Source organism: Selaginella moellendorffii, unplaced genomic scaffold (assembly GCF_000143415.4).
Source record: "Selaginella moellendorffii unplaced genomic scaffold, v1.0 SELMOscaffold_61, whole genome shotgun sequence".
NCBI lineage: Eukaryota > Viridiplantae > Streptophyta > Lycopodiopsida > Selaginellales > Selaginellaceae > Selaginella > Selaginella moellendorffii.
The window spans coordinates 1,021,683-1,033,595 of NW_003314322.1; the positions used below are offsets into that span (position 1 = coordinate 1,021,683).

The 11,913-nt window shown below is 48.2% G+C and overlaps 3 protein-coding genes and 1 pseudogene across 3 annotated transcripts; 2 read left to right on the top strand and 2 right to left on the bottom strand.

Moving 5' to 3' along the window:
• The first annotated feature begins 7 nt into the window (after nucleotides 1-7).
• On the top strand, nucleotides 8-4,204 carry LOC112351439 (annotated as a pseudogene).
• A 547-nt stretch (nucleotides 4,205-4,751) lies between these two features.
• Nucleotides 4,752-6,448, top strand: LOC9645052 (two-component response regulator ARR15). The gene is made up of 5 exons (XM_002984145.2): nucleotides 4,752-5,195; nucleotides 5,267-5,340; nucleotides 5,554-5,631; nucleotides 5,705-5,775; nucleotides 5,900-6,448. The coding sequence occupies exons 1-5, from the start codon at nucleotides 5,096-5,098 to the stop codon at nucleotides 6,393-6,395; spliced, it is 819 nt and encodes a 272-aa protein (XP_002984191.1). The 5' UTR covers nucleotides 4,752-5,095; the 3' UTR covers nucleotides 6,396-6,448.
• A 61-nt stretch (nucleotides 6,449-6,509) lies between these two features.
• LOC112340461 (calmodulin-binding receptor-like cytoplasmic kinase 2) lies at nucleotides 6,510-8,116 on the bottom strand. Its single transcript, XM_024689321.1, has 4 exons — nucleotides 8,098-8,116; nucleotides 7,352-7,759; nucleotides 6,821-7,119; nucleotides 6,510-6,770 (listed from the first exon to the last, which is right to left on the bottom strand). The coding sequence occupies exons 1-4, from the start codon at nucleotides 8,114-8,116 to the stop codon at nucleotides 6,510-6,512; spliced, it is 987 nt and encodes a 328-aa protein (XP_024545089.1).
• Nucleotides 7,594-9,983, bottom strand: LOC9645053 (pentatricopeptide repeat-containing protein At1g09900). The gene is made up of 2 exons (XM_024689346.1): nucleotides 7,835-9,983; nucleotides 7,594-7,759 (listed from the first exon to the last, which is right to left on the bottom strand). The coding sequence occupies exon 1, from the start codon at nucleotides 9,944-9,946 to the stop codon at nucleotides 8,123-8,125; it is 1,824 nt and encodes a 607-aa protein (XP_024545114.1). The 5' UTR covers nucleotides 9,947-9,983; the 3' UTR covers nucleotides 7,594-7,759; nucleotides 7,835-8,122.
• Nucleotides 9,984-11,913: the final 1,930 nt, after the last annotated feature.

Here is an 11,913-nt window from a genome sequence, read left to right on the forward strand (position 1 = left end):
ACACGTATGAAGACGAGGTGGCGCCGGCTCTTGGCTTGGAGCATCCACAGCTCTGCCAAGTTGTAGATCACACAAGTTTCTAGGCTAGAATTAGAGCGAGCGCGCAGCACGCATGGCTGGGAATGAGTGGATCAATGGATATTTGGAGGCGATTCTTGATAGCGGCGTGGGGATCGACGAGCAGCGCGGCGGCTCGAGCGATCGCAAGGCGCCGCCGTCGCCCGATCTTCTGGGATTCAATGCCAGCAGGTACTTTGTGGAGGAGGTCGTGAGTGGATTCGATGAGACGGACATCCATAGAACCTGGGTAAAGGTCAGTTGGTCGATTGCTCTTCTTTGCCAAGCATCGCGGCTATACTAGAGTTTTGTAATCGATCGAATGGAGTGATTTTCGCAGGCTACTGCCACCAGGAATGTGAGGGAACGAAGCGCTCGATTGGAGAACTTGTGCTGGAGGATTTGGCACCTTACCAGGAAGAAGAAACAGGCAAGTTTTTGCCCTCTTTGGTTTTTTTTTTTTTTGGTGTTCTAATTGTTTCGACGATAGAATGAAGCCGAGCACGCACAGCGCGTGTCGCATCGCAAAATCCAGCGCGAGCAGGGCCTGCTGGAGACGACCGAGGATTTATCAGAGGGAGAGAAGGCCGATCCTCCCGTGGAAGTTGTCCCCAACGAGAACGAGAACGAGAGCTCGATGAAGAGGATCGCCTCCGACTTGGAAGAGACGTGCAACGCTCCTTCGATCGCTCCCGCTAGCGACGAGCAGCAGCACAAGGAGAGAAAGCTCTACATTGTCATGATAAGGTGACGCCATAGATCATACTATCTCTACGTAGTTTTCTTCCTTTGTTTAAACTTGTTTTCTCCCTCGCAGTCTTCATGGTCTTGTTCGTGGAGAAAACATGGAGCTCGGTCGTGATTCGGACACCGGAGGCCAGGTGAAACTAGAAACTTCTTCGTTTATTCTTTCGCAGTCTTGACTTTCGAATCGTATAGGTGAAATATGTTGTCGAGTTCGCGAGAGCTCTGGCTTTGATGCCGGAAGTCTACCGTGTCGACTTGCTCACGCGCCAGATCTCCGCTCCCGACGTGGATTGGAGCTACGGTGAGCCGACCGAGATGCTGTCCTCGGACGAGAACGTAGCCGGCGAGAGCAGCGGTGCTTACATCGTCCGCATTCCCTGCGGACCGCGAGACAAGTATCTCCGCAAGGAGCTCCTCTGGCCTTACATCCAGGAGTTCGTCGACGGCGCTCTCTCGCACATCCTCAACATGTCCAAAGTCTTGGGAGACCAGCTCTCGTCCGAAAATCGCGTGTGGCCTTATGTCATTCACGGGCATTACGCGGACGCCGGTGACAGTGCGTCGCTGCTCTCGGGAGCTCTCAACGTGCCGATGGTGCTCACGGGCCACTCGCTGGGGCGGAACAAGTTGGAGCAGCTTCTCAAGCAGGGGAGACAGTCCAAGGAGGATATAAACTCGACGTACCGTATCATGAGACGGATCGAGGGGGAGGAGCTCGCGCTAGATGCGGCCGAGCTGGTGATCACCAGCACGAGGCAGGAGATTGTGGAGCAGTGGGGACTTTACGATGGATTCGACGTGAAGCTGGAGAGAACTTTGAGAGCCCGGTTGAAGCGTGGAGTGAGCTGCCGAGGTCGTTACATGCCTCGGATGGTGGTATGTTTCTTTTTCTTGTATATGTTCTTAGTTGGTTTTGATCCTCCTCTTGTGTTTTTCTTTCAAGGTGATTCCACCCGGGATGGATTTTAGCAATGTGATTGTCCAGGACGCTGGTGATGTTTTCGAAGGCGAGGGGGACGTTGCGTTCACTGGCACGGAAGCGGCGGCAGTGATGCCAGTTTCTCCACGGCCACAGCCACCAATCTGGGGAGAGGTGACAAAAAAAACTGGTTTTTGTACGTGTTTTCAACGATTGTTCTTCGTTAACAGGTGATGCGTTTCTTCGTCAACCCTCACAAACCCATGGTTTTGGCTCTTGCTCGTCCGGATCCCAAGAAGAACATCACTACACTGCTCAGGGCTTTTGGAGAGTGTCGCCCCCTTCGAGACTTGGCAAACCTCGTAAGTACTTCAATCTCACGGTAATTTCTCTTACTAATTCTTTCGCTTTCTAGACGCTTGTGATGGGAAATCGCGATGATATCGACGAGATGTCTGCTGCAAGCTCAAATGTCCTTACACAAGCTCTCAAGCTTATCGACAAGTACGACCTTTACGGCCAGGTTGCTTATCCCAAACACCACAGGCAGTCAGATGTTCCCGAGATCTATCGCCTCGCAGCCAAAACTAAGGTTGTCTGATCCAAATCTTTTCTTGTGTCGCTAACTTCCGAGGTTGCTGCAGGGTGTTTTCGTAAATCCAGCTCTGGTTGAGCCATTCGGCTTGACACTTATCGAGGTTGACAATGTCGTTACGTTCTATCAAAATGCTGATTGTTTCGGTTTTACTTTGTTTTACAGGCAGCAGCTCATGGTCTTCCAATGGTTGCGACGAAGAATGGAGGGCCAGTCGATATAGCTACCGTAAGTGTGTGTCTTACAAACTTCGTGTTCTTTCTAACTTGGAAAACGTGAGCAGACTCTCCAAAACGGTGTCTTGGTCGATCCTCACGACCAGAAACAGATCGCCGATGGCTTGCTCAAGCTGCTAGCTGACAGAAATGCGTGGCTAGAATACAGAAGAAACGGCCTCAAGAACATCCACTTGTACTCGTGGCCACAACACTGCCGGACTTATCTCTCCAGAGTGGCACTGCCGAATGAGGCACCCACAGTGGCAGAGCGACGACGTCTACGGCAACATGGACACTGATTCCTTCGCCGACTCGCTCCGGGACGTGCAAGACATGTCCCTCCGCCTCTCGGACGATGGAGAGCGCAGCGGCTCGCTCAACAGCTCCCTGGAGAAAATCCTCCGGGGATCCAACAAGAACATTGAGCAACTCAAGCAGGCGTTTGAGAAACACATGCGAGCTCACGAGGAATCCGACATCTCGTCGCCGCAGCAGCAGAGTAATAGCAGTCACTCCTCGAACCGGCTGCCGTTTTCTCGCAAGAAACGGCGGTTCTTCGTCATCGCGGTCGATAGCTACGACGTCGAAGGGAGCCGGGACTGTCCTGCCAAGCCGATGATCAACGTTATACAGGAGATACTCAAGGCTGGCAAGTCGGACTCGGGTGGCCGAGCCACGAGCTTTGTGCTGTCCACGGCACTGACTTCGAGCGAGACTGTGTCGCTGCTGAGCTCCGCAGGAATTGGAGTGGCCGAGTTCGATGCATTGATATGTAGCAGCGGGAGTGAGCTACTTTACCCGGGTGGAGGACAAAATTCGGACGAAACCAACAACAACTCACAGAACCAAAGCTCGTCACCGGGTGATCAGCAGCTAGTTTCTGATCCAGACTACTCGATCCACATTGGATATCGGTGGGGTGGCGAGGACCTCTCCAAAGCCATGCAGCGTTTGATTGCCAACATGGGATCATCTCACAAAGATGGAGAGGGGAAAGAAAAGGAAGAGGACTCGCAGATGACCATCTGCGAGGAGGAGAGCCGGCGTCACTCGCACTGCCTCGCCTACAGCGTCGGAAGCGGCTGCGATAGCGACGTAAGTTCCTCCGGCTTGGAAGTTTGGTTTCTTTCTAACGCTTGTTTGATGATCATATCAGGTGCCGAAGGTGGATTACCTCCGACAAGCTCTGCGGATGCGAGGCCTCCGCTCCCATGCCATTTACTGCTTTGGAGCGACCAAGCTTCACGTCCTCCCTCTCTTCGCCTCCCGCTCGCAAGCTCTAAGGTATAAAAATCTCTTTTTTTCCCTTTCCAGATCCTCTTAAACTCGGAACTTTCAGGTACTTGTTTGTGCGCTGGGGGATTGACGTATCCAACATGGTGGTGTTCGTGGGCGAGGACGGAGACACGGACTACGAGCAGCTCCTGGGAGGGACGCACCGGGTGGTGATCCTCAAGGGGGCCGTGACCGCTGGCTCCGAGAGGCTTGTGCGATCGAGCAGCAGTTACACGCGAGAGGACGTCGCTCCAAATTCCTCGGACGGCCCCTACGTTGCCATCACCCAGGACGATTATAGCAGCGAACAGATCATAGATGCGCTCAAGAAATTTTGATTAAATTTCCCCTGTAATAAAACCCAGATCAAAATGGTTGAAGATCCATTGTGCACCGGGCTCTTAAAATTATTGTTGCGTATGCCGTGAAGAAAGCTTGCTTGCATGTTGTGCTTTGAGTACGGAATTAAGAAATTATTAATGCTAAAATGAAGTGCTCAACACATTGTTCTCGGGCTTTTATTATGCTGATGTGGATAACACGTGGCGAGCTTACGTGTCGGGCGACATGGTATCACGAATATGCGAATTGGTATAAATTTTGCACATGGTTTACGACCATATTCTAGTGTCGCAGAGGATCTTCCCGGAGATTTGCTGGTTGGCTCCCAGTGTTGGGATTAAAATCACCACAAAATCCACTTTGTGTGGCCCATGTGGCTTGTGACCACATGACCGCAAATCGCGATGGTACGGATTCTCCCACGTGGACTTTACCCACTCTTCAGCCTGTCACGCAGCGCCGCAGAATCCGGCCGCCACATCAGCGCTGTAAGATACGCTAGCCATCGCGGCCGTGCACTCTGGGGGCCGGCCATCGCACGGCTTAAAACCCCACCACGTGGTGCCCCGTCAGCGCGGTTTTTGGGCACCGGGATATTCGAGGATACACAAGGGAGAATTTTTTCCCAGTGTGGTCAGTAGGGAAGGAAGAGGGTGTGGTTTCATGGCGATGCTGGCGGCGGCGGTGGTGTGGTGAGAAGAATGTGGACCTGCCAGGCGATTGGTGGAGCTGGCGGCGCTGGCAGGGGGCCGCAGATCGATCGCCGCCCGGAAATGCGCTGCTAATTTGCTCTTGGATCGCTGTATTTCGGGAATGCTGGCGCCCCGATCCACGGCGCGCTGCCTCTAGGTCGATGGATTGGGCCCCGAGCTAGGATTGAGTAGGAGCTAGCTGCCTGGCACCAGGGATTCTCGATCTCTCCCACACCACACCGCAGGGTTAATGGATTTGGAGGGCCGGGAAATTCACGTCTTGGCTGTTGACGACAGCCATCTCGATCGCAAAGTCGTGGAGCGGCTACTCAAGAATTCGTCCTACAAAGGTTAGCCTCGTACTCTTTCTTCTCTTCGCTATACTCATACGCATTGGGACTCTTTTCTTTCCTCTTTCCAGTGACCACTGTTGATAGTGCTTTTCGAGCGCTGGAAGTTCTGGGCATTGTTGGAAGCGCTCCAGTTGTGATCAATGTAAGTAGCCATCTTCTCGTTCGTGCTCTTCTTCTTTCTTGTGCTGGATTGAAAACTCGTTAAATCGTTGTCGCTTGATCTGTATGGAATGAAAAAAAAGGTGATAGCTTTGTTGGGTGGTTGTGGTGGTGTTGGTGGATGCTAGCTAAGCTAATCTTTGGCTGATTTCCTCGAGATTTTCTTTGCTTCCTCTGGCTTTTGCTTTTGTTGCAGGCCATTAAAATAAACTTGATCATCACGGACTATTGTATGCCGGAAATGACAGGCTATGATCTGCTCAAGAAGGTCAAGGTACACGCTTTAATAAATTGTTTGATGCCAGTTGATGCATGGACACAGTATCTATCTGCATCGCTGTCAACAGGAGAGCTCGGCTTTAAAGGAAATCCCCGTGGTGATTATGTCCTCTGAAAACGTTGCGGAGCGAATCACCATGTAAGTCGGGCTCTCTCTCGAAAGAAAGAACAAAAAGAAACGAAAGAGTGGTAGAATATCATATTATACTGCAAGTTGGTTTCTTCGGGAACTGGACTGATTGCTACTCTTCATCATGTGAAAGGTGCATGGCGGAGGGAGCCAAAGAGTTCATTCTCAAGCCTTTGCGAGTGGCCGACGTGAAGCGGTTGCGTAGCCACATCCAGCGCCATGACGACGACGACGACGACGACGACGACGATTGCGTCGAGAGCTGCCGGTTGCCGTGCTTGAAACGAAAGCCCACTCTCACGGACGCTTCCAGGCTCGAAGAGGCGTCTTCGCTCAAGCGTCCCAAGGCTGCTCCTGGTAACTTAACAACAGCGACCATGGCGGACGCTCCCGAAAACACTAAGTGTCCTGCTACGAGTGACAAAGAAACGATCAGCGCAATTGTAGTGGATGGTGCTACCGCTACCAAATTGACAGAGAGCACGAAAGGAGAGCGGCTACTAAACCCGGTGGAGAGCATGACGTTGCGGAAGGTCGAAATCAATAACACTGTCGTCTCGTCCTCGAGACAAGCTCCTGCCATTGCGGGAGGGCTAGAAACAACAGGTGAAATTTCACCAGTCTTGTAGCTGTGCGTTTGTATTCTTTCCTGGATTCAAACACCGAAAAACTTTCACGCAAAGCTATATGTCATTGCGAACTAAACAACAGTGTGTTAGAGAGGAATAACTACTACGACTAGCTTACTTCTGAGAGGATCCCACGCGTTCCGAGCTTGTGAAGAAGCTGATGTCGCTGCTGGAACTCACTGCCAAGGTATCCTTTCGTATCAGTGTGAGTTGCTGGCTTACTTCTTGCATGGATGGTCGCTCTTTCCTTGATGGCGCTGCACACCGAAACGCCAACTCTGCAAGCTTTTCCATCGTGGGTGCAATCTCCGGATGCTTCTCCAGGTTTGGATCCAATATCTGTAAGATGTTTCCCTCCTCGAACTTCTTCCACGCCTGCAAATCCCAAAAGTGAGCTGCTCGTTTCTCGAAATGCAAGTTCTTACCCATCTTATAGTTACTCTCTCCTCGCCAGATCGCTTGAGCTCTATCGGACGCCTCGCCGTCATGGTTTCCACCATGACAATGCCAAAAGAGTAGACGTCGCTCTTTGGTGTCAGCTTCTTCGTGTAAAGATACTCTGTATCAAGATATCCAGCAGTTCCCTTCACTTCTGTGGAGACGTGAGTCGCGTCCACGTCCATTGGCCCCGCTCTAGAAAACCCGAAATCAGCTACCTTGGCACGAAACGAGTGTGTTAAAAGAATGTTTGACGATTTTACATCGCGGTGGATGATGGGCTCGTCTGGTCAAGAATCACGATGGAAACAAAAAAAAGAAAAGCGGTTGTTGCTACGTTTTCAAGTTTGAAAGTGACTGGTTTGCTGTACCTGCATAGTAATGGAGATATGTCAAGGCGTGAGCAACGTCGACTAAAATATCAATCCGGGTTGCGAATGGTAGCACTGTTCCTCGCAAAACTGCGGAAAATAAAATAAAATCATAGGCTCTGAGTTCTGAAGACGGCACTTACTTACCATCGAGGTGCTCACGAAGATTTCCATTGGGAACATACTCCACAACAAGGGCCCGTTCATCCTTGCCATCACAATAGCCGAACAGCCTCACGAGATTCATATGCTCCACCCTTGAGAGCATGCTCAATTCGCTTTTGAATTCCGTCGAAAGCCGTGTCTCGAAAGCATTCTGCATCATAATATGGCACTTGTAGCAAAAACAGGAAGAATAAAAGGAAAACCACACCTTCTTTGCTCTTTTAACAGCAACTGGAGTACCGTCACGAAGCTTTCCATAGTAGACAGTTCCAAATCCCCCTTGCCCGATCTTCCGAGACGGAGAGTAGTTCCCGGTCGCTTGGTTTATGTCACGAGCACTGAATGACACTGCCTCGTTGCTTCCCAGATGACTAGCCTCCTCCACGTTCACTGTGGAAGAACAGATTGAAAAACAGGCACAAAAGTACAATTCCCCCTTCAAAATAAGAGTTTCTCAGCACTTACAAGTGATGATCTTGAATGACGCCGCCTTCTGTTGTCTCTTGTACTTTGGGTTGAAGCAGGAGAACATCCTCGATGCAGCGTCAAATCCTACATAATCTCCTGCCTCCTATTCCCAGCCCGGATCAGATCACTGTGCCTCGAGCAAAGCTGTTAAGTCGCCGCCATAGCTCGTGCCTTCCTCTCGGACTTGTGCTTAAGCGATTGGCCAGAATATGCCCGCCGCCCTCTCCTCATGCTGGACTGGAAGTGTTGTTATTTAGCACCATCACGGTTTTTCTCCATCCCTGTTTACGCTGCTAATGTGCCAGTAACAATTTTCTTCCCAGGACCACCGTTGATAGCTGCCATCTCCTGGACGACAGCCTCCGCTGCTCCAAATCTCCCGGCCTTGAGCAGAGAGTTCACGAGAACTTCCAAGGCGCTTGGAGTCGGAGAGAAGCCAGAGCTCTTCATCTCTTCCAAGTATGCGAGCGCAACGTCCAGATTGCCAGCTCTCGCGTATCCTTCCACCAGAATGGCATACGTGATGCGGTCCTGCTGAACGCCGTCTCTGCTCATGTCGTCCAGGACGCTTGCAAAGAGATCAACTCTCCCGGCCCTCCCCAGCCTTCCCAGCAAGGTGTTGTAGGAGAATATATCCGGCTGGAAGTGAAGCCTCATCTTCTGGTAGCAGCTCCAGCACTCGTCGATCTTCCCAACTTTTCCCAGCAAGTCGATCAAAACGTTGTACGTGACCAGGTCCGGCTTGTAGTTCGGCCTGTCCTTGATCTTGTAGAAAATCTCGAGAGCGGCATGGGCCTTGTTCGCCTTGCCAAGCCTGTTCATGAGCGTGTTGTAAGCGCCCAGGTGCGGAGCGTTCTCGCTGTCGGCATATCTCTGTACAAAACCGAAAGCCTCGTCGATCCTCCCAGACACCGCAAACGCCTCCACCAAAACTCTGTACGACTTTGGATCCGGCCGGCACTCGTGCTCCACCATTCTCTCGAACAGAGCGATCACCTGTTCGTGCTTGCCACTCCTCGAGTGCGCGTCCATCATCATGTTGAAGAGCGCCAAGTTTGGCCGCAAGCCCCTGGCCAGCATTTCTTCCAGCAGCTCAAGCGTCACCTCCGTGTCCATGCACTTGCAAAACCCGTTGATGAGCGCCGCGTACGTGAACTCGTCCGGGTCGCAGTACTTCTTCATGTAGCTAAACCGCCAGCGCGCCTCCGCCATCTTTCCAAGCGAGCAAAGGCTGCTGATGAGGAAGTTGTACGTCTGCGTGTTGGGCCGGACGAGGTTCTTCCTCATGCTCTCGAAGATCATGGGCACCACCCGCGGGCACTTGAGCCGGATGAGCTTAAACATTATATAGTGGTAGTCGTCCAGCGTCGGCTTGATCTCCGAAAACTCCATCTTGTGGAACGTTTCCAGCGCGTCCTCCACCATGGACGCGTCGACGTAGATCCGGAGGAGGATCCTATATGTGACGTACGTCATGGGGATCATCTGTTCTTCCATCCCCAGCATCACCCTCTTGATCTCGTCGTAGCGCCTGTGCAAGCCCAGGATCTTGAGGATGGCGTTGCAAGAGAAGTTGTCGTGCTGGAAGCCCGAGTGGAGGTCGGCCCACTTGAAGAAGGCGTAGGCGAGCTCCACGTCCCGGGTGTAGTGCTTGAGAACCTCGCAGACGTGGTAAGGCATGAGAACCCCGCCATTGCTCCGGACAACGTCCTCGAGCTCCCAGGGAGAGACGCTGCCTTGCTCCAGGAGATGGCACAGATCGTTGACGAGCTCGTTGTCCCGGCGCGTGGGGCGATAGGTTTTGGATCCCAGGAGCTCGGGCAGCGCCATCCCGGCCAGGGCGGGGACTTTTGGGAGGGAGAAGCCGGCGATTTCGTCCGGCTCCGACCTCCGGACGATGAGATTGTGCTTCTTCGCGTAGGCGGTGGTGTCGGGCAGCGCCAGCGCGTGAGTGCCGCCGCTGCTGCCATCGCCGTCATCGTCCTCGTCCCTGTAGCTGTCGATCACGCGGCTGTCGATGATGAGGCAAATGCGGCGAGAGCGAACCTGGATTGGGGGCGAGCGGCAGCGGCGCCGCGGGAATGCGGCCACAAACCTCCGCAGCGCCATGGCGGACCCTAAAACCCTAAACCATGAACTTAGTTAATTAAACAATGATAGAGTTTTATTCTAAATGAATTTAAAACTTAATAGACATCTTGACGTTTGGGAGCTCTCCAGATACAGCTCTGTTCGACAGTGTTACAAACAATTATAAATCCTTTGTTATCTACACATAGAGACATTGGCTTCCATGAGTTTTTCCAGTAAATGTTATTTGCCCAAATCACATTCAGACTAATGTCATATATTACGAGATTACCATCCATTTGAATTGTTAAAAAGCATTGAGATCCCTTATTTTCAGTGTTAGTTTTCCATACCGTAATTTTACCGTTATAAAGTGCCAAAACACAGTTTGAATGCATATATAAAACATATCGTTTGTTAGTTGATTGCAAAAACTGGTTAGTTCCTAAACTAGAGAAAAATGAATAATCCTCTACAGTCCTGATACAGGAAACTCTCCATGTACAATCTTCTAAATTTGTTAAACTATTTGATATATATGATTCATTATACATTCTTCTAGAATTATATTTACCTTTTTCTACATTTGCAGTATATAAAATGCTATACTTTTTGTTAATATATTCAGTAATCCCATAATTTGAAATCTCACTATCCTTCTCTATGTAATCTTTATATATACCTCTTAATACGGGTTTTAAAGATGACCCACTATAAAGCGATGTATATTCCGGAAATAAACTGCAAACTGGCGGAAATGGTTGTGGATTAAAAAGTGTTAATAGAATTGTAAGTTCTGCATATCTGTATAATAATGAAGTCCCTGCATAATAGGGCTCACCATTGTTAATCTGATTTATAGCATTGTCAATTGCTTTTAAAACTAAATTTTTGAACTCTAAAGAGCCTTTATGTGGATTACTTCTTGAAACTACAATTGCCAATTTGTTAGGAATGAAAATCATAAATATTAAAAATAGAAAAGGAGCTAAATAAACCTTCATTTAAAGAAGGCAAAACTATTTTTAACTAACTTATAAATAAATTATAAGAAATGGGTGGATATCACAAGACATCACAGCATTCGTAACTCCGTCAATAAATATTGGGATTTTCAAATTAAGAATATCTATTAATACATTGTGTCTACTGAACAATAAATACTTAATATTGTATTGATAAGGAAATTTAAATCATCTATCACAATAAATAGATAAAATATATTTAATATGTTTTGTATTTTCATTTCATATTTGCTTATAAAAAAGAAAAGTGTAGATAATACAAGTAAATTTTGAGATGAAAATAATCGAGAGAATTGTAAGCGTGTCAATCTTAAATTACAGCTGTCTGACACAAAATTAGTATCACAAATATGACTAGTATCGCTTATGACAAAAGTGTATTCCCAATAATAGTTAAGAATAAAAAAGCATTAAATTCTCTATTATAATTTACAATTTTTTGATATAACTTAAACTATATATATGGATATCAATTAATGCATGATGAACTAAATATTAAGAATTCCAAAAGACTGTATTAAATAAATTGCTATGTATTGCGTGCAGCAATGTTTGGTTTGCTTAATAGTAGTGTTATTCTTACTTATTAATCTAATTGATTAAATTCCTCTTCTTCAGAAGGTTCAAAGTAGGTCCATGGCTTCAAATAAAGTTTATAATTATAATCATGTTTGTAATTTATAAATAAAAGATTAATTTTATTGCACATCAACCATTAGATGATAAAATAAAAAAGAATATACTTAAAAGGGTTTAAGAAAGTTTATAAATTATAAATATGTTTATAAATAATAAATATGTTTATAAATAATAAATACAAGATTAATCTAAATGAATAACATCTATTAGATGGTAGAATATCCTAGAATATCCAAGAATATTCTAGGTATATTCACTACTGTCCTAGTCCCCCCTAGAGGTTTGCTTAAGCAAGCCAAAAAGAAAATTAAACTTAAAATAAAACTATTATTTTCTAATAAA